The sequence below is a fragment of the Pseudorasbora parva genome, chromosome 14, assembly GCF_024679245.1.
Source record: "Pseudorasbora parva isolate DD20220531a chromosome 14, ASM2467924v1, whole genome shotgun sequence".
NCBI lineage: Eukaryota > Metazoa > Chordata > Actinopteri > Cypriniformes > Gobionidae > Pseudorasbora > Pseudorasbora parva.
The window spans coordinates 36,566,511-36,588,589 of record NC_090185.1 but is presented as its reverse complement, the minus strand read 5'-3'; the positions used below and the strand labels follow the sequence as shown (position 1 = coordinate 36,588,589).

The 22,079-nt window shown below is 42.7% G+C and overlaps 2 protein-coding genes across 2 annotated transcripts in view; one reads left to right on the top strand and one right to left on the bottom strand.

The window, feature by feature from the left end:
- The window catches only part of arhgef3 (Rho guanine nucleotide exchange factor (GEF) 3), a 137,043-nt gene extending 129,733 nt beyond the window's left edge, over positions 1–7,310 (bottom strand). The window contains exon 1 of the mRNA XM_067416324.1: positions 7,093–7,310. Coding sequence (XP_067272425.1) covers positions 7,093–7,130 — 38 coding nt within the window. The 5' untranslated portion in view covers positions 7,131–7,310. The remainder of the gene's footprint in view (positions 1–7,092) is intronic.
- A 3,213-nt stretch (positions 7,311–10,523) lies between these two features.
- On the top strand, positions 10,524–22,024 carry rbbp9 (retinoblastoma binding protein 9). The gene is made up of 5 exons (XM_067416331.1): positions 10,524–10,708; positions 10,820–10,862; positions 10,950–11,055; positions 21,481–21,566; positions 21,651–22,024. The coding sequence occupies exons 1-5, from the start codon at positions 10,613–10,615 to the stop codon at positions 21,872–21,874; spliced, it is 555 nt and encodes a 184-aa protein (XP_067272432.1). The 5' UTR covers positions 10,524–10,612; the 3' UTR covers positions 21,875–22,024.
- The last annotated feature ends 55 nt before the right edge of the window (positions 22,025–22,079 follow it).

The window sequence follows — 22,079 nt, the reverse complement described above, 5'->3', positions numbered from 1 at the left end:
GAGTAAAAAGCATGATATTTGTCTTTCAAATTTAGTGAAGTTAAAGTCATACGTTTCCAGAAAGAAAATAATACTCAACTAAAGTACAGATAATCAAAAAGTGTACTTAAGTACAGTACTCAAGTAAATGAACTTGCTGTCCACCTCTGTTATAAACTACAGTACCGGACAAAACATTTCAGATGAATTTCTTCAGGTCAAGTCTCATAAGAATAACCACAGGGACTTTTTATGTCATTTTCAAATGAAACTCCACTGGGCAGGAAAGGAGACTGTATGTGGCAATGCTGTTGCATATTCAAATCAAACTTTATCATAGTCTCAATGAGACCATGGCCTGAAGGTCCTCGAGATATTTCTGGGCATCTAATGGTCAAAATTGTATCAATCTGCTTGCAACTTGGCATAGCATTCATAATTATATTGATATTTTTGAACTATATGGCCTTATTATTAAATGTAACATTTAATGAAGCTAGGTTTTGGTCACATTATTTTGAGAAACTGGTCTTCTGTGAGTTACATATTGAGTTTTAGATCACTCAGGCATGTATTGTTCACAGATGTTTGTGTCTGTCTGTGTGAACCTTGACTGTATCTCCTTGCTTATAGTGAGGAAAGGAACATTTTGATATCATTTCAGGCTTAGTGATGAAGGCCATGTCTGTTTGTGTGTTACTGTTACACTGTTTCTATAGAGACTCATAAACTGTTTGAGCTTTGAGTAAGCGTGCACAGACAGTACCTGACCTGTTACTCCCTGTGTGGGAAAAAAGGGAGGTTTTTTTCTGTGCAAACTCTTACTTCCTCCCAGAATGATATAGAAGTATTTCTCTTCTCAAAATGAGAAAACCCTGGGATTCACAAACCTCGAACTTTCACTTTCCCATGAATTTTCATATCAGGACAGTTCAACCCAAATTGAAACTGTTGTCATTGTTACCTTATGTAAAACCCAAGTGACCTTTGTTAATTTTCATAAACAGAGAAGTAAACGGCGGAACAGAGGCTCGATATAAATGCTTGACGCAAGAACAAAGACCAATTTACCCTTTTCACATTTCTGTGTTTCTAAGAAGCAGAAGTTGTCATATTGTGTAGCGGTGAATGAGATTATATATATATATATATGGCTCAGTCTGTTGTGATTGGTCTTCTCTGCTCTGATTGGTCAGATGGCCCAGTCTGTTGTGATTGGTCTACTCTGCTTTTACTATTTGAGCAAATGGGAACACTATATATATATATATAGTGTTCCCATTTGCTCAAATAGTAAAAGAAAAACAACTGTGTTTTCACAACTTTCAAATAGAGTGGAAAAAATTGTTAGCGATTGTTAATGGAAGTCAGAAAAGACAAAGATGTCAACTTTACCGTCACTCCCATAGCCTCTGTATTACAAACACTCTCACAGCAGTGTTAAATTGTTTTTGTTTTGTTTTTTCAATTTGATGCAAATATAATAAAATGTATGGTGTTTATATATATATATATATATAAAGAAAATGTAAAAAACATTTTTTGCAGGATATACAATGCGGATAACCATAAAAGCACAGTCTATGAAAAGGATCCATTACAACAGACTGGGTCATGTGACCAAACAGAGAAGAGCAGACCAATCACAGCAGACTGGGTCATGTGACCAAACAGAGAAGAGCAGACCAATCACAGCAGACTGGGTCATGTGACCAATCAGAGCAGGCTCCAGAAGGGAGCAGAATCTCACTGAGCCCCATGTTAAAATTCTCAACTTTAAAGCAGAAAAAAACATGTTTACAGCCTGGTACAAATTGTGGTTTTGCCCTATAAGGCTTATTTTGATCTTCATGACAACTGTGAGGGGGGTGAATTTTTTTTATAACTCATTCGTTTACGTTATATAAAGCCTTAAGGTTCTGCATAATTAAGGGCGTGGTTACAAGTGGATAGCCATTTATCTGCCGTCTATAGTCATTGCGTCACCTCAGCTCCGCGCACATCCCGCCATTTTCTGTTATCCGGGAGTGACACGCGATGACTCGCTCACAAGATGGCAACGCCCAGCATGCCTCCACTTTACGCTTCAGAACGGCTTATCGGGATCCTATGGGTGACGTCACGGACACTACGTCCATATTTTTTTACAGTCTATGATCACAGCAGACTGGGTCATGTGACCAAACAGAGCAGAGCAGACCAATCACAGCAGACTGGGTCATGTGACCAATCAGAGCAGAGTAGACCAATCACAACAGACTGGGCCATCAGACCAATCAGAGCAGAGTAGACCAATCACAACAGACTGGGCCATCTGACCAATCAGAGCAGAGTAGACCAATCACAACAGACTGGGCCATCTGACTAATCAGAGCAGAGTAGACCAATCACAACAGACTGAGCCATCTGACCAATCAGAGCAGAGTAGACCAATAACAACAGACTGGCCCATCTGACCAATCAGAGCAGAGTAGACCAATCACAACAGACTGGGTCATGTGACCAATCAGAGCAGAGTAGACTGGGTCATCTGACCAATCAGAGCAGAGTAGACCAATCACAACAGACTGGGTCATGTGACTAATCAGAGCAGAGCAGACCAATCACAACAGACTGGGTCATCTGACCAATAAGAGCAGAGCAGACCAATCACAACAGACTGGGTCATCTGACCAATCAGTGCAGAGTAGACCAATCACAACAGACTGGGTCATGTGACTAATCAGAGCAGAGCAGACCAATCACAACAGACTGGGTCATCTGACCAATAAGAGCAGAGCAGACCAATCACAACAGACTGGGTCATCTGACCAATCAGAGCAGAGTAGACCAATCACAACAGACTGGGTCATGTGACCAATCAGAGCAGAGTAGACCAATCACAACAGACTGGGCCATGTGACCAATCAGAGCAGAGTAGACCAATCACAACAGACTGGGTCATCTGACCAATCAGAGCAGAGTAGACCAATCACAACAGACTGCACCATCTGACCAATCAGAGCAGAGCAAGCTCGTGGAAAGGAGGGGTTTAAAGAGACTGAATCCTTTATCAAAATGTGCTTTCAGACTCTCTGAGAAATGAGGTTATGCTGCAATGTATAATACATGACATGTTTGGTAAAGGCTAAAAAATGACAGATATGTCCTCAGTTTTTCTGAGATAACTAAGATCACTAAGACCATCTGATTTATGCCCTTTATTATAACCAAGATTTCTGAAACAAAGCATTTTAGTACCCACAACATAAAGTTGGCTCCTGTTACCCAAAACACAACCTGCAGTGCTCTCAATTTACACAACAGAGATCATCATTCAAATAATACACATAATCGTGAGCTTTATGAGACATATATAAGGTGTGGGAGTGAAAGAGTCAAATGGGAATCACAAACATTTTTAGACACCGGCCTGCAGGGTTTGCCATGAACTTGCCATGAAAAGACCAAAGAAAACTTCCCTAATCCCACCAAGGAAGAGGGCCGTGAGGATCAGGCCTGGTCAGGAGGTTATTCTGAACGCATTCAGCTAGCATTAGTGCGGGATTATAACTCGGCACGCTTCGCTGCGCTCCTCGCACATCCCGGCCTCATCTCTGGCTGGCCTGTGCAGCCAGAAAACCTGCTTGTGTGGATATTCGGGGACAGACAGACAGAAGATGACTGTTATCTGTCCTCATGGGGTCTAATAGCCTGACAAGCGAGACCCACATCAAGATGTTTGGTCTGGAAACTCACCATTGACAGCTCAATCCGAGGGGCGGATAAACGGTTGTCTTTCAAACTCCCTCTGCATGCGATAGGATAGCGCTACACCAACCAGAGCAACGAAGGTGAAGCAGAGCTCGCTGACTGATTAAACATTCGCCGTATTCGGTCAGCAAAACTCTGAACACATCTTCCCTTTTTAAAGGGTTAATTCACCCAAAAAAGAAATGTATGTCATTAACTCCTCTCCCTAATGTCGTTCCACACCCGTAAGACCTCCGTTCATCTTCACACACAGTTTAAGATATTTTATATTTAGTCCGAGAGCGTATCTAAGTGTAAGCACACTATACTGTCCATGTCCAGGAAGGACATGGACAGTATATGGACAGTTCTCTTCTGCGTTTGTTTTAAATCCTCAAATAAAGATTCAAACGGTTATGAATCAGTGAATCGATCAATGATTCGAATCGCCAATGTCACGTGATTTCAGCAGTTTGACATGCGATCCGAATCATGAATCAATACGCTGATTCATAACCGTTTGAATCTTTATTTGAGGATTTAAAACAAACCCGGAAGAGAAGACAATGCTGAATAAAGTCGTAGTTTTTGTTATTTTTGGACCCAAATGTATTTCTGATGCTTCAAGAGACTCTAATTAACCCACTGATGTCTCATATGGACTACTTTGATGATGTTTTTATTCCCTTTCTGGACATGGACAGTATAGTGTGCATACACTTGCATACGCTCTCGGACTAAATATAAAATATCTTAAACTGTGTGTGAAGATGAACGGAGGTCTTACGGGTGTGGAACGACATTAGGGGGAGGAGTTAATGACATACATTTCATTTTTGGGTTAACTAACCCTTTAAGAATGACTTCAGTGCCGTTCTTTGTTCTTTTCTCAGAGAAAAGCTTAACTCCAAGTCTTCCAGAGTCGTGGTCAAAGCTTATTCGAAAGACCGCCGCCGTTCGCCAGTTTCTGTGTTTACTAGAAGCACACAAACACAACTCTGCCGTCATTATGTTAAGCCCCGCCCACCAACTCTATACACGATGTGATTGGCCTGACCAGAGTTTGGTTTTTACAGCTCAGAAGTAGCCTAGAAATCTAGACGCTCCCTAGCGGCAGCAAATCTAATCTCCCTGTGAGTGTCGTCTAGCAACTCTCAATACCCTTCTGAGCTGTAGTTGCCAAACTCTTGCCGGGCCAATCACATCGTGTATAGAGTCGGTGGGCGGGGCCATAATGACGACGGCCGAGTTGCGCTTGCGTCCTTCTAGCAAACACAGAAACTGGCGAACGGTGGCGGTCTTTCGAATCAGCTTTGACCGCGACTCTGGAAGACTTGGAGTTGAGCTTTTCTCTGAGAAAAGAACAAATAACAGCACTGAAGTCATTCTTAAAAAGGGAAGATGTGTTCGGAGTTTTGCCGACCGGATACGGCGAATGTTTAATCTATCAACAAGCTCCGTTTCACCTTCACGTTGCTCTGGTTGGTGTAGCGCTATCCTATCGCGTGCAGAGGGAGTTTGAAAGACAACCGTTTATCCGCCCCTCGGATTGAGCTGTCAAAGGTGAGTTTCCAGACCAAACATCTTGATGTGGGTCTGGCTTGTCAGGCTAGCTCAGAAGTGTATTGAGAGTTGCTAGACGACACACGCGGCAGATTAGATTTGCTGCCGCTAGGGTGCGTCTAGATTTCTAGGCTAGGGGTCTGAGGTAACACCTGCCAACATCGACAGGTGAGCGATCTGCTGTCTCGTGACCAGCGACTCTTCATCTGTCCTTCTGGCTTACAAGATCATATCTTTATAGACAGAGTGACTTTTGAACCCCACCGGGTCACTGAGACATCTGTTGTGGTATCTAAATATACAGGGAATAAAAGTATAGTCCTACCCGCGCCCACAGCTGTCATGACAGACTCTCACATGTCTAATCACACAGAACTGAAAAACCAGACAAGACGCAGAGAGTCCAGAAACTAACCAACCAAACCTAAAGCCCTGAACAAGCACAGCTTTGCAAGATCAGCATGAAATGTTTCTACTACAATAATTTAAAAAAACAGCATTCCACACCATCATGTTATGTTTGCAGACTTTGTACGTGAAAAGCTAAGAAAGAAATGCTCAAACAGACTCAGCTGAGAATTACAGTGTGTCTGTGTTTATAGAGAGACATATGGCAGGGTTTAAAGGGATAGTTCACACAAAAATGAAAATTACTCCATGATGTACTCAACCTCAAGCCATCCTAGGTGTAAATGACTTTCTTCTTTCAGACGAATACAATACGAGATTTATATTAAAAAAATCTAATCCAAGCTTTATAATGGCAGTGAATGGCAGCCCAAATTTTGATTCCCAACAAGTGCATCTATCATAAAAGTGCTCCACAAGGCTCCGGGGGTTAAAAAAGGCCTTCTGAAGTGAATCAATGGGTTTGTGAAAGAAAAATATCCATATTTAAAACTTTATAAAGTTAAAGCTTCCGACAGGCCACCTTCCTTATTCAACTGATGGAAAAAGTGTAGCGCATCTCGCAGTTCAAAACACTTACACTATGTCCGACATCATAGTCGCATCAGTTACGTTTTTTCCGTAAGGTGAATACGGAAGGCAGTCCACCAGATGCTAGATATTTCACTTTATAACATGTTAAATATGGATATTTTTCATACACAAACCCATTGATTCGCTTCAGAAGGCCTTTATTAACCCCTGAGCCATGTGGAGCAAGTTTATAATAGATGGATATGCTTTTTTGGGATTCAAATTTTGGGCTGCCATTCATTGCCATTATAAAGCATGGATTAACCAGGACATTTTTAATATAACTCATTTTTGGGTGAACTATCCCTTTAACCTGTATAAAGTCTGCTTATTTTCAAGTTTAAATTATTTTGAATGTAAAATTTTCAATACAGTGTATGCGCTCTAAGATAAGTATTCTTGAGTTGAGTTGTAAATATTTAATTAACAAGCATTTAATTAACAAGATTATAGACCTTTTTTGTTTTTCTTTGAGCATCCAACAATCCAAGTATTTTGGTGAGGAGTAGTGGTAGATTTTTTGGCTAACTTTTTGGCAAGGTTCTTTCAAAGTTATGGACAAACGTTCTAACATTAATATATCAATACAATTCATATAGGCTATTCAAAACGTTCAGTGTTTTTCTCAAACATTTTAGTTGGATGCTCATGTAAATGGTACCACTTAGACTACTATTTGTTTCAAAGCGTTCATAGAACATAACTTAATGGATCATAAACTTAATGGAAATTAAACGTTCTTAGAACATATTTTTGTTAATAAATTTAGCCATTTTGACAATCTAGATATTGGCCAATAATATATTGGCTTTATTTCATAATGGGATCAGTACTCACCCTGATACTTCATCACCTCCTCCGACACTGGTTTGCATTGCATCTGTAGATATCCAGACAGAGCAGAACTTCACACCATCAATCACTGATCACAGATCAATACTAATACTCATTTACACACGCATGCGTGCTCCATGCGCGCTTCGCAGAAGCTAACAAAAACATGTAAAAGTATCAAATAAAACAGCTTCGCATCAGCCGAACGGAGGAAATGTTAGCGGTCTCCTATTCCTCGTTTGCACTGTTGTGATAGACACACACACACACTGACACACACACACACTCCTCCTCTCATCGGATGGGAGAGGTTTGGTTTACCGATGACAGATCACGCGGGGCCCAACAGGTCGATCTTGCATGGATCTGTCCCACTAAAGCCCTGTCAGTAGCCTACATAAAATTATTGGCTAAATTGCAACGTGGTCTCCTTTCCTGCATCCACGAAACACTGAAATGCTATAAATAGGTTTCAGATTATTTCACTATTGCTGTTTTAATGTAACATTTCTCATTAAAATTGTACATACACATGGCAATCTTAATAAGCTGCATTTGGAACCGCATTCTAGTGGGTATGGCTACTTCTCGTACTTCTTTTACTCTATATTTCTGTCAAAAAAAGTAATATATGAGGTTTTCTCACAACGGAGAAACGTCATTAGAACGCCCCCTTGCGACGTTTTAGGAACCTCACAACTTTCACCAATCACCTTTTTTTAAGTGTTCACAAAACTAACACAAACATTAATATTTTGAGAAAAAGAAGAAAAGTCTCCCGTTTTTACGCTGTATATTTCTTAATAATAATCGTCTTAATAATAGTGCACTTTAAGATGAAATCTAGCCCATGATTTACTCACCCTCAAGCCATCCTATGTGTATAGCTACGACTTTTTTCTTTCAGACGAATACAATCAGAGTTAAATTAATAAATATCCCGCTCTTCCGAGCTTTATAATGGCAGTGACGGAGTCCACTGAGTTTGAAGCTCATAAAAGTGCATCCATCTTATAAACGTACACTACTTCACACGGCTCTGGGGGTAATAAAGGCCTTCTGAAGCGAATCGATGGATTTGTGTAAGAAAAATATCCATATTTAACAGGTTATAAAGTAAAATATCTAGCTTCTGGTGGACCGCCTTCCTTATTTAACTTACCAGTAGGGTGACCAAACGTCCTGTTTTCAAGTCCTGTCCTGGTCCTAATATAACAATTTTCCATCCGTACAGAGGGAGCATACTTTAATGTATTGAAATTAATAAGGAATCTTTGAGTAAACTTCGAGTATCATTTGAGCATCTCATTCCCTGGGCTGAGTGTCCTGGTTTTCGTAAATGGTCACCCTAACCCTAATGCAGTTTAAAACATCATATGTCACACCAGTTATATCTTACTTTATAACGTTAAATATGGATATTTTTCTCACACAAACCCATTGATTCACTTTAAAAGGCCTTTATTAACCGCATATTCCCTCCTACATTGTAAAGCTGGGAAACATCAGGATATTTATTAATATAACTCTGATTGTGTTCATTAGAAAGAAGAATGTCTTTTACCGGCTTGAGGATGAGTAAATGATGGGGTAATTTTCATTTTAAAGTGAACTAATCTTTTAAATCATAAAGACAATGTAAAAATATATATTAGTTTTTCTCAGTTGCTTTGGTGCATTTCTCAGATCACAACTAACATTCTCAAAACACTTGTTCATCTAGTCCACATCATAGTCAATGATTTGGTGTAGTGGTGCAGTTGATTATGTACAAGTGTCTGCTGTTTCCTACATTATCAATGGCGTACGTCCTGTTCATTAAAATATATTATACTGGTTCTCTGTTGAATTGTCTATCCTCAAGCATATTTCTATACATTTCTATTAGACTTTTTTTTTAATGAATAGATGTCCTGAATTGATTAATTTTACTAATGAAGGGCTAGATCAGGGCATTTTGCTTAATTTGACAGGCATAGACAGAGTACAACACATTGTTACAAATTCTGACGTTCGAAGAACAAAGGAGAAACGTGGAAACAAACAGGGTCAACAGCCAGGAACAAGAAGAGAAGTAAGGATGCAAAACAGAGGAAGAGGTAGAAGAGGCCAAGATTGTAGAGATGTTTCTGATGAAATACGGCCACTATTGTGAATCGTGTCCTCAACCATTATGGTTGGGGGAACAACCGTGTCCTCCATCATTCAAACGTTTGTAGACAGAACAGGTGTAATCAGATAATGTTCAGTATACTGTAATACTGTAATGTTAATCAGGTGTAACATTATGACCACCTTCCTAATATTGTGTTTGCTGCCAAAACAGCCCAGACTAGACCCCTGAATGTGTGCTGTGTTATCTGGCACCAAGATGTTAGCAGCAGATCCTTTAAGTCCTGTAAGTTGCGAGGTGGGGCCTCCATTAATCAGACTTGATTGTTCAGCACATCCCACGGATGCTCGACTGGATTGAGATTTGGGGAATTTGGAGGCCAAGTCAACACCTCAAACTCATTGTTGTGCTCCTCAAACCATTTGTGCTTTGTGTCAGGAGCATTATCTACTGGAAGAGCCACAGCCACCAGAATACCGTTTCCATGAAAGGGTGAGCATGGTCTGCAACAATGCTGAGGTAGTGGAGCGTGTCAAAGTAACATCCACATGGATGGAGGACCCAAGGTTTCCCAGCAGAACATTGCCCAAAGCATCACACTGCCTCCGCCGGCTCGCCTTCTTCCCACAGTGCATCCTGGGGCCATGTGTTCCTCAGGTAAGTAACGCACCCGGCCATCCACATGATGTAAAAGAAAATGTGATTCCTCAGACCAGGCCACCTTCTTCCATTGCTCCGTGGTCCAGTTCTGATGCTCACCACTTCCATGGAGCACTTTTGATACCACTGCAAACCGGGAACACCCCACAACAGCTGAACAACAGTAAAAGTATAAAATCTTGTATGTGAACACAAAAACATGACATTTTGAAGGCACTGATCTGTTTATTGACATTAATACTTACTTTTGAGAGGATTTCGAGCAAGTTACAGGCTTTTTCAGTAAAATATTGTGTGGTGCTGGTGCAAATTCTTTTGAGAACACTTAGGCCTACTGGTTTGCAATTCTTAAGGATGGTGATAATTTTTTTTTTTACCAAAGCGATCTGAGAAAAAAAAATAATACAAAATAAGTAGCTATAATAAAACACTTAAAATAACTAGGCTACTTTATTTACTTAGATGTAGCCTGTAAAAAAGGATATTTGCACTGATCTATATTAGTGGGCAATTGCAACTTTTTATCTTAAATTCTGACTTTATTTTGAGTTAACATGTCGATTCGTCGGGCAAAAAACAGTTTGGGAATCCCTGTACTCTGGAGAGAAACCGGCGGACTGGCCTCCAGGTGGCGCTACACAGGATCATATTTGAAAGGAAAGGAGAAAAGCCTCTGTGTTCCACACGTGACAGTTGTGTTTACTTCCGCGTGTAGGCTATTGCTCGTGAGGAGCAGTTTTCAGGTTATAAATGCCTCTGAAGAGAGCTGTGATTGTGCCAGGAAATGGAGCAGGGAATGTCGAGCACTGCAACTGGTATGGATGGGCAAAGAAACGAATAAACGAGGTATGATGATCAAACCAGAGATGTATGCAGACACCATCAGCTGCTATAATGACAGACAGGACTCATTTCTACTTACTTGGTCGAATATTATGTGGTGTACCATTTTTACAGATCCCAGATGTGGTATGCACGCTGAAAAACATGCCGGATCCTGGTAACGTTAGTTCAAATACACATGACTATACATGAGATGTGTTGCATATATTTCTTGAATTATACAATATTATATTTAACCTGACAGTAACTGCCAGGGAAAACATCTGGCTGCCGTTCATGCAGAAGGATCTGAAATGTGATGAAGAAACGGTCATCATCGGACACAGTTCAGGAGCTGCAGCAGCCATGAGGTACTGACTCGAAGATTCGGCTGAGCGATTCATCTGAATCATGAATCATCTCATTAGTGATTCGATTCATCGGGATTCTTTCATATACAATCAACACTGTTTGCCAGCAAAATAGCTCTTTGCTGAGAGAATGAGATTATAATTTCACCAACAGTAATTCTGGATATCCTCCACCAAACAGTAAATCTGGGGGGTATTCCAGAAAGCAGGTTATGTGACATACCCAGGTATGTTTAAGAGTAAGTTAACGGATAACCTCAGCTTTCGGTTCCAAAAACGGAGGTAACTTTCAGGGTATGTAAGTAACCATGGCAACTCACTCTGAACATGTTCCAGGGTTAGTTTGCTTAAGAAGTATTTAGATGTATTTTATATAATTAATATAGTTATTAATATAACTACATTTGTTTCAGTTATATAATATACGATATTACATATAATTTTTAAAGAATTATAATAAAAATAAATAAAAAATAAGTTTAAATGTTAATGCAATTCAAATATATTTATTTGATTGTCATCTTACGCATGGATCTGCATTCAATTAATTAGCATCAATCAAACTATTTCATCATTTTTCTCAGAGAATAAAGATTACTTACAGGGTGGGAAATTTACTTTTTTGGTCGATGCCCAATTTTACCAGCCACTTTTTCCGGAATTCAAATTTATAAAAGAAAGTACATTAGCATAGTATGGGGTGAATTGGGGTTGATTGAAAAACTTTTTCCCAGTCATTTCAATAGCAGAAACTCAGAATCATGAAATGAGTTACTCGACAAAAGTGCATTATTGTTACTAGCAACATCATTCTTTGACAAAAGCTGTCCAATGCGTTACAATGAATTTTTAAAATGGTAACCAGTAAAAATATGTTTTACAATTGACCCGCCACTGTGGCTGGTATACACGGTAAAGTCACTTTGAAAAAGTACCCGCCTGTTCCGAAGATAAGGTGTAGAAGCTCAGTCTAGGTGCTAATTCTGGGTTTATCACCAGGTTCACTCAGGTGTGTCGGCCAGAACACCACTTAAGGCCAAATTTTCCAGAGAATGAAATGAAGAGAGGGGAGATAATTCTTTTACACTGTTTATTCCTTCATCTTTCTTGAGTGTAAATGTGAGTGTAATTTCGAGTGTGGTTTTGTTGTCTATAATATACTTTAAAGCATCAATAGCGGTCCAGATAATTATATTTATGATCACCTCATTTGCTACTCAGCCACAGAGTACTTAACATTCATAACAACACATACTGAATAAAGTTTAAACATGTCTAAACACGATGCGGCCCAAAGCTAGAAAGGAATGCACGAACGGGAATATAATTAACGCAACGGTCGTGCGATGACCATTAAGCTCTTAACTTTTATCCATGTCGAATATTAGAAATAACAGCTGACAAAGAAATACAATATCACGAGTAATGCAACAGATTTACTTACTTTTCTCATTCACGCACACTCTGAGGAAAGTTTCACTCACAGTTAAAATCTAACTGAACGATCTCTATCGTATTGAACACTAACTGCGTGACAACTGACTGACGGTCTCTATCATACTGCATACTACTGCGTGACGTCAGATATAGTATACAAAACCAGCGCGCGCTCTGCTATCCTATTACACGCACTGAATAAACTGGAGTGAAAGTGAAAGTGAAACAAAGCACATTATAATCAACTGCACTAAATAATAGCAACACTAACATAACTTTGGGGCCTTTTCTACAGCCGCCCCCAAATGTATGTAATACATTTGCTCATCACTAAAGGCAACAAAGTTCTATGGCTGGGGTGTAGTGGCAGGAGCGGAACCATCTCCAGCTTCCCCAGAAGGAAGTGCTGGGAGGACAACCAGCCTGGCAACTGGCCGGGTGTAGATTCTCTCTTTCACCTTTACATCAGCGGACCTGATGTGCCCGTCAGGGCTGGGATGAGTCTTGACTACTTTTCCAATGGGCCAGAACGACCTCGGAAGATGCGGATCAGCAATCATTACTATACAGTCCCCTGCAATATCAGCTGGTGTAGCCTGCCACTTCTGGCGAGCTTGTAGACTCGGCACATAGAGCCGGATGAAACGGGCCCAGAAATGATCAGCCAAGATTTGGGAGTGTCTCCAACGGCGGCGACAGATGAGCTCACTTTCGGGGTAGACTACCTGAGGTAGCGAACCATCAGGCCGCCCCATTAGAAGAACACTGGGAGTCACTGGATCTGGATCACTCGCATCTGAAGATACATAACCCAAGGGTTTACTGTTGAGGATCCCTTCCACCTCAGTAAGTACTGTCCGAAGCACTTCTTCTGGAACAGGCTGAGCACCAACTGTGGCATAGAGTGCACTCTTAACTGAGCGTATCTCCCTCTCCCACACCCCTCCGAAATGGGGAGCTGCTGGGGGGTTGAAGCGGAAGGAGATCTTCTGTGGCGCAAGGAGATGTTGTAGTTCTTTAGACATTTCAACGAAAGCTTCACGGAGTTCTCGCTCACCTCCCTTGAAATTTGTCCCTTGATCGGAGAACAGCTCTGCAGGTGTTCCTCTACGGGCAATGAACCGACGAAGGGACATCAGAAAAGCATCCGTATCAATAGAGGTAAGGAGGTCCAAGTGCACCGCCCTTGTTGTGAGGCACTTGAAAATGATCCCCCATCTCTTCTCCCGGCGGCGGCCCACTTTGATTTCAAATGGCCCAAAGCAGTCCATCCCCGTAGAGTAGAAGGCAGGCTTGAAAAGGCGCAGGCGGGCTGATGGCAGGTCTGCCATCTTTGGCACGACAGGTTTTGCCCTCCATCGTCGACAGTCAGCGCAGCTGAACTGGTAGCGCCGGATAGCCTCACGCCCTCGCAGGATCCAGAAGGAGCGTCGAAGCTCAGCGAACACCCGCTCTGGTCCTGGGTGACGAAGGCGGTTATCAAAGTCTTGAATCAAGAGTGTAGTTACTCGATGACCTGGGTCCAAGATGACTGGATGAAGAGTGGTCAGTTCTAGGCCTTCTGCTCGCCGGAGTCGTCCACCAACACGAATAAGCTCTCCCTTTTCATCAAGCTCTGGAGACAGCGTGCGAAGTCGACTGCAGCGGGGAACAGGTTTGCCTGCTTTCAGGAGGCTGTATTCTTGCTGGAAACTATCCCGCTGAGCCCTCTGAAGTATTAGCTGTTCAGCCTGCCGGTAGTCTTCAGCTGTGGGCTTATCATTAGAGTTGGCCGCCCCATGCAGCTCCTGCACTGTTCCTTCCAACAACTCCTTCCACGAACCGTATTGACCCAGGTTTGAAGTTGACTGGCTTGATGCAACAGCAGTGATTCCACAGAAAATAGACTTGCGCAGCTCTGAGGTATCTTCTGCTTGATCAACAGTGGGGTCTTCTGGCCATGAGTCTGGGCTGGTCAGGAGGAAGGCTGGTCCCAAGCTCCATCTATTTGGCTGAATAAGCTCTCGCAGCTTCTTACCCCGTGTCACGTCATCCGCTGGGTTTCTTGTGGTATCAACATATCTCCAGGCATGCCCGTCAGTCAGCTCCTGTATCTCGGCCACGCGGGTGCCTACAAAGACCTTAAACCGGCAGGATTCAGACCTAAGCCATGTCAACACCGTTGTGGAATCTGACCAAAGGGTTGTCCGATCAATGTGGATGGTAAGCTCCCTCTTCAGCACCTGTGAGAGCTGTGCACCAGTAAGGGCTGCACAGAGTTCTAACCGAGGCATAGAGTGAAATCTCTTAGGAGCGATTCTGGAACGGGCCATCAGGAATGACAGATACACTTCACCGTGTTGGTCAGTGGTCCGGAGGTACGCCACTGAACCATACGCTTCTTCTGAGGCGTCGCAAAACACATGCACCTCTCTCTGGAGACAGGAGATGTCCACAGACTTGGACAAGTACGGTCGGGGCAGGGTGACTTGAGGTAAGACTTGTAGTTCTTCTTCCCAGTCTTTCCATTGCTGTAGAAGCTCCTGCGGTAATAGTGGATCATCCCATCCCCTGTGTTTGTCCCAAAGGTGTCGGACGATTATCTTAGCCCTGGTGGTGTAGGGTAGGATGAAGCCCAATGGATCGTACTGACTCGCCAGCACCTTGTAGATATTACGCATCGTGGGGACACCGTACTCCACATGACGATGCTTGTAACCAAGAACATCAGTGTGGAAGAGCCAGCTCAGCCCTAGAGTAGATTCTGGGGTATCGACCTTGTTCCGAGCCAGCCACAGCTCAACACTGGCAGAGCAGCTCTCTTCTGGTAGGTGATTTATTACACCTGGTTCATTGCTGGCCCACTGACGTAGGTCGAAGCCTGCAGATGCAAGAAGGGCTCGTAGTTTGTCGACTAGATGCCTCGCCTCAGCAATTGTGGGAACACTCTGGAGGCAGTTGTCCACATAAAAACATTTCTGAACTGATATCCTCACATCTTCATCTGGCTGGCTGTTATCAGAGACATGGCGCTGTAAGGCGAATGTGGCACAGCAGGGGCTACATGTTGTTCCAAACGGTAGCACCTGCCACTCGTACACTGCCGGAGGTCCTTCTTCATTGATGTCACGCCAAAGAAATCTGAGCAGAGCACGATCCTCTGGGAGGAGGCGAACTTGGTGGAACATGCCTCTAATGTCTCCGCTAACTGCAATGGCATGCTCTCGGAATCTTAGCAGGACTCCCAGTAGTGATGCTCCTAAGGTCGGCCCAGGCAGTAGATGGTCGTTGAGGTTCTGCCCTCGATACTGATAGGAGCAGTTGAATACCAGCCTATTCTTGCCATTATGGCTCACCATATGGTGCGGGATATACCATTCCTCACAACCTTCCTTGTCTGAAACTTTTGGTCCACACTTGATGACAGAGCCCGCCTTTATTAATTTCTCCATCTCCACTCTGTAGGCTTCTGCTCGGGCAGGATCTCTGGCGAGTCGCCTCTCTACACTTCGTAAACAGGGCATGACAGCTTCTTTGGTAGCCTGAAAGAGCGGCATGTCTTTCCGGCGGAGCAGTGGGGTTGCGTAACGAAGAATGCCATCAACCTCTACCCTGATAGTTTTGGTCTCCAGGAGGCTGATGGCCTCTTGGTCCTGCCTTGAACGAGTAACCAGTTTCTCACTTCTGAATGGAACAATGTCGACCTGCCATAATTTCTCAACATGTTTCATAAGCTCGCTCGCCTGGGGTGTTACTGTTGTAAATAGACACTGCTGTGATTGGGCATGGTGACGGACTACACTCGCTGGGCCCTGCAGAGTCCAGCCCAGCCGTGTGTGGATAGCAGCCGGCCCACCTGGAGGTCCCAATCTGACTGGTTCAATGGGAGTGACGAGATGAGGATGGTCACTCCCAATGAGAAGCAGGGGTTTGACTTTCATGAGCGTCTTTATGGGAAGGCCAGTGAGGTGCTTGTAGGTGTTCCGGAGTTGCGCCATGGGGTAAGTATGGGCAGCCAGTCCGATGCGATCACTAGTAAATGCACCTGTAATCTTAAACTTGATCCTTGGCTTTAATGGCGAAGAAATAAAGAACGACACCGAAGCACCACGGAGGGTCTGCACTTCCTCTCTAATTGTGCGTAGTGGTAGGTCCTCTTGAATCCCCTGCACACCTAGCTTCTCTGCAGCATCTGACAACAGCATAGTTCTCTCTGAACCGTCGTCAAGTATAGCATAGGTGTTGATTGATTGGTCACCATGGTGAATGCGGACTTTGACAACTTTCAGAAGGACCCGACTGCCTTCAGTGGGTCTGTCTAGATACAGAACCTCTGTTGTGCCCCTTGTGCCTTGGCTTTCCACTGCCGGTGTTGACGCTGCTTCCTTGGATGACCTCATATTCACCTCATGCAGAACCTGGAGATGTTTCCTTTGGCAGAGGCTGCATGTCTTTTTCAAGTTGCACTGGGCCGCCTGGTGTGGCCGTGCACATCGCCAACACCTCTTGTTACTTTTTATCCATTCGGTCAGCTGATCCTTTGTTAGCCTGGATACTTCTGAACACTGGCTAAGGTAGTGTTCCTCATTATTGCAGAATGGACAATATGGCTTGCTCTTGTTCCCTTTGAAGGAGCTGCTTGGAACTGGAGCCTCAGATTTCTTAGCAGGGTCCTTCACCCCATGGAGGACAGTAGTAGGTTGCTTACCCTTCCTACCCTCATATCTGGACACCGGCTTCTCCCAAGCTCTTCTCACAGCTAATTGTCCGTCAGAGTCCTGACACCAAGACTCGTATTTCAACCAATCTGAAAGATTGGTTAAGGTGTGGGTTTGTGTGCCCTGATGGTACATGCAGCGGCGAAACTCTGCTCTCTGCTCAGGCGGCAGTTTGCTCAACAGACGAGCAACATGTGAGCCGCATTGTAGTTCCACTTCACCCTCGTGGCCTAGTGTCTTCAGCATCCCCACCAGTGATTGTATCTGGAGTGCAAACTTCTCAAATGCCACAAAGTCTCCCCGCTTTATGTCTGGTGAGTCCATCACCGCAGCGATACGCCTCAGCGCTATCTGATGTGGCCGGCCAAACTTGTCATTGAGGGCAACCATTGTATCTGAGAAAGGTGTTGGGGAGTGGAGGTAAGCATCTGCTATTAACCTGGCTTCTTCTAGTTGCAGGTGATCGACCAACACTTGATACTTAAATAGCTCAGATGCATCCTGTGGTAGGAGATTCTCCAATGAAATCTTGAGCCGCGCAAACTCACTTGGGTCCCGACTTGAGAAGTTGCGGATTGTTGGGCGTGGCCCACGGTAACTTGGCTCTGCGATGCTGTAGTTATGACCCTGAAGTGAGCTGAAAGGTAGGGCCGGTGTCCATGCCGTGCTGGGATGTCGCTGTTGAGGTGTTAGGTTGCAGTCAAGCTCACTTCGTTCACCACCATGAGCAGTAGGGTATTTGGGCTCAGCTGTAGGTAATCTGTGTGGCTGCGGCAGAAACTGAACGGGCTTAAACCAGGGAGGTGGGTGATGGGCAGTGTCATTCCATGGCCTGACAGTGGGAAGGGACCCACGTGCTGATTGGTTAACCTGTGGCTGGCCCACAAACATGCCAGGAGCTGGGGCTGGCAGTGCTTCTTCCTTAATCCTTGGAGCTGCATCTATTCTACTAATAAGCGAATGTGCTATAGGTGGGTCACTAGGGAGAGGCTCATCCATTTCTGGGTCTGGCCATGGGGGTGGTGCAGGCCATTCATCCTCTTCCTCAGCTTTAAGTTCGCGTTCCACAGGTGGCCGTGGAGTAATCACCGTTAACTCTGGCTTTCTGGTATGAATAGAGGTTGGACTCTGCATGTTACGAACAGCATCTACTAACTGTTTCATGTCGGCTCGCAATGCTCTAAGCTCGACTAAGTCTGATGCCATGTTCCGCTGGGTCTGCTGCAGAAGGTGTCTTTCATGACGAATGTCATCTAACTCAACTTGGCACTCCTCCTTTCGATGTATGGGGTGCAACGCTGAAGGCAGGGGAGTAGAGTAGTCTCGTAGCTGTTCCCTAAACTCTCTCTCTGAAACCCGCTGGGGGGCTAGCTGATTCCTCTGGCTGTGCTGTTGGTTCTCCGCCCTATAGCCCAGGTCCATCTCCTGAAGAATAGCATCCCGCCTCTGCAGGCGAAGGGAAGAGTCATGAGGGGAGGTGAGGGGTGTCATCCTGGCATTTCCCTCCTGGTGAGTATTCTCTAATTCCTCTCTGTAGCCCCTATAATCAACCTCATAATCTGCATAGCGCACAGGTGGGCGAATGTGCCGTTTGGGACGTGCACCACAAACATCATACTCTGGATGTAATTCCATCTCTGACGTAAACCCAGTGAAATCCGGCTCGAAGGACCATCAATGTTCCGAAGATAAGGTGTAGAAGCTCAGTCTAGGTGCTAATTCTGGGTTTATCACCAGGTTCACTCAGGTGTGTCGGCCAGAACACCACTTAAGGCCAAATTTTCCAGAGAATGAAATGAAGAGAGGGGAGATAATTCTTTTACACTGTTTATTCCTTCATCTTTCTTGAGTGTAAATGTGAGTGTAATTTCGAGTGTGGTTTTGTTGTCTATAATATACTTTAAAGCATCAATAGCGGTCCAGATAATTATATTTATGATCACCTCATTTGCTACTCAGCCACAGAGTACTTAACATTCATAACAACACATACTGAATAAAGTTTAAACATGTCTAAACACGATGCGGCCCAAAGCTAGAAAGGAATGCACGAACGGGAATATAATTAACGCAACGGTCGTGCGATGACCATTAAGCTCTTAACTTTTATCCATGTCGAATATTAGAAATAACAGCTGACAAAGAAATACAATATCACGAGTAATGCAACAGATTTACTTACTTTTCTCATTCACGCACACTCTGAGGAAAGTTTCACTCACAGTTAAAATCTAACTGAACGATCTCTATCGTATTGAACACTAACTGCGTGACAACTGACTGACGGTCTCTATCATACTGCATACTACTGCGTGACGTCAGATATAGTATACAAAACCAGCGCGCGCTCTGCTATCCTATTACACGCACTGAATAAACTGGAGTGAAAGTGAAAGTGAAACAAAGCACATTATAATCAACTGCACTAAATAATAGCAACACTAACATAACTTTGGGGCCTTTTCTACACCGCCATTGGCTGGTGGCGGGTGCTAATTTCCCACCACCCTTTTTACTTATTAAGTGAAGACATTGAAAAAATTATTGCATAGCCACCTTGCACACTTAGACGATGTGCATTAAGTAGGTTATGTAACTCGTCTTTAAACAAAAGAAAAAGAGGAAGTAGAATGGTGCGCTTCTCCTCTGTTTCCATGAGGAATCCTCATCTTATTTCGTCTCTCTGTTGAGAATGTCTTGGGTGTTAGCCAGGAACATACTCTGAGTTGTCTGAACTCCAGGACTCGTTTTTGGAACCAGCACACCTCGAGTAAGCGCTGCGCTTCCCCGTCTTATGGTTCTTTCAATTATCAACTGGCCAGATTTTTTGAGACCGAAATAGACGTGATGGAGTACAAACTTGATTCCAAAAAAGACACAATTGTGAATGAAGAATGAATGCAAAATTTACAAATCTCATAAACGTATATTTTATACACAACATCATGGCTGCGTAGAAGAAGGATCCAGGTACTGAAACGGCCAGCGTGCAGTCCAGATCTTTCACCCATAGAAAACATTTGGTGCATCATAAAGAGGAAGATGCGACAAAGAAGACCTAAGACAGTAAAGCAACTAGAAGCCTGTATTAGACAAGAATGGGACAACATTCCTATTCCTAAACTTGAGCAACTTGTCTCCTCCTCAGTCCCCAGATGTTTGCAGACTGTTATAAAAAGAAGAGGCGATGCCACACAATGGTAAACATCGCCTTGTCCCAACTTTTTTGAGACGTGTTAATGCCATAATATTTAAAATCAATTTATTTCCCCCTAAAAATTATATATTTTATCAGTTTAAATATTTGCTGTGTCATATATTTGGTATGTTGTATTCTGAATAAAATATTGAAATGTGAAACTTTCACATCATTGCATTCTGTTTTTATTCACAATTTGTGAAAAAGTGTCCCACCTTTTTTGGAATTGGGTTAGTATAATGTGTTAAGAGCTCGCTCAAGTACTGGGGAACTAAAACATTTAGTGCTTTGTAAGTAATAAGCAAGATTTTAAAATGTATGCGATGTTTAATGGGGAGCCAGACTGTGCAGTGCAACTGGACTAATATGATCATACTTCCTGGTTCTAGTAAGAACTCGAGCTGCTGCGTTTTGGACTAGTTGGAGTTTGTTTATTAAGCGAGCAGGGCAACCACCCAGTAGATCATTACAATAATCTAGCCTTGAGCTCATGAACGCATGTACTAACTGTTCAGCATTTGTCATTTGAAAGCATGTGCCATAATTTAGATATATTTTTAAGATGGTAGAATGCAGTTGTGGAGGTTTTTTTTGTCTAATAGTTGCAAATAAAGTTGCTGGAAATTACTCAGAATTGTAAAATTTAAACTCGCAATTGCATATTATAAAGTAAGAATTATGAATAATCCTGAGGAAAAAAACTCGTCTTTATTCTCCCTAATTGGACATTATAACTAGCAATTGCAAGTTTCTCACAATTTTGAGATGTCAAAAAAAGTGAAAAGGTCCCAATTATTTAAACAAGACTCCCAAACGATCACAAAACATGAAAAGTCATGAAACTTCCAGGTAACAACACAGTTCATATTCAAGGGACATTTGACATTGTACATATTTGAATGAGGCAATTTGTATAAATTCACTAATTTTGTCTTAAGTATATGTAAACAACTATTATGTTTAATAAGTGTTATGTTAGATATATATATATATATATATATATATATATATATATATATATATATATAATGTATGTGATGATTTCTAAACTACTTAGTTCTAAACTGATTGTTTGCTGTCGGTGTGCTTCAGGTATGCAGAAACACACAAAGTGTTTGCCATAATTCTGATAGGTGCGTACACATCAGATCTGGGAGACGAGAATGAACGTGAGAGCGGTGAGTCTGAATAACAATCGCTCATGGCGTCATTGGGTCATCAATGTGATTGTGTGATGACGTGTCTTCTCTTGTTATGCTCAGGATATTTCAGCCGGCCATGGGAATGGGAAAAGATCAGAACAAACGTGAAGTACATACTTCAGTTTGGGTCCACAGACGACCCCTTTCTGCCCTGGAAAGAGCAACAGGAAGTGGCTGATGGACTTAAAACAGATTTATATAAATATTCAGACCGCGGACATTTCCAGAACACAGCCTTCCCAGAGCTCATCGATGCAGTAAAAAAGCTCAAAACCAACAGCTAAATACAAATAAAAAATTGACCCATCATCCTGCACTGCAAAAAGGCTTTTCTTATGTAGTATTTTTGTCTCGTTTCTAGTCAAAATATAAAAAAATTCTTACATTAAGAAACATTTACTAGACAAGTAAAAATTGTCTTTTTTTGGGGAAGAAATTACTCAAAATTAAGAGTTTTTGCTTAAAATAATATGCCAATGGGCCTGGGGC

Excerpts from the sequence above, each read along its gene's own strand:
- rbbp9 (XM_067416331.1), top strand. The coding sequence starts at position 10,613 with ATGCCTCTGAAGAGAGCTGTGATTGTGCCAGGAAATGGAGCAGGGAAT. Across the intron at positions 10,863-10,949 it reads GAAAAACATGCCGGATCCTG|TAACTGCCAGGGAAAACATC; the intron begins GTAACGTTAGTT and ends TTAACCTGACAG. Across the intron at positions 11,056-21,480 it reads GGAGCTGCAGCAGCCATGAG|GTATGCAGAAACACACAAAG; the intron begins GTACTGACTCGA and ends GGTGTGCTTCAG.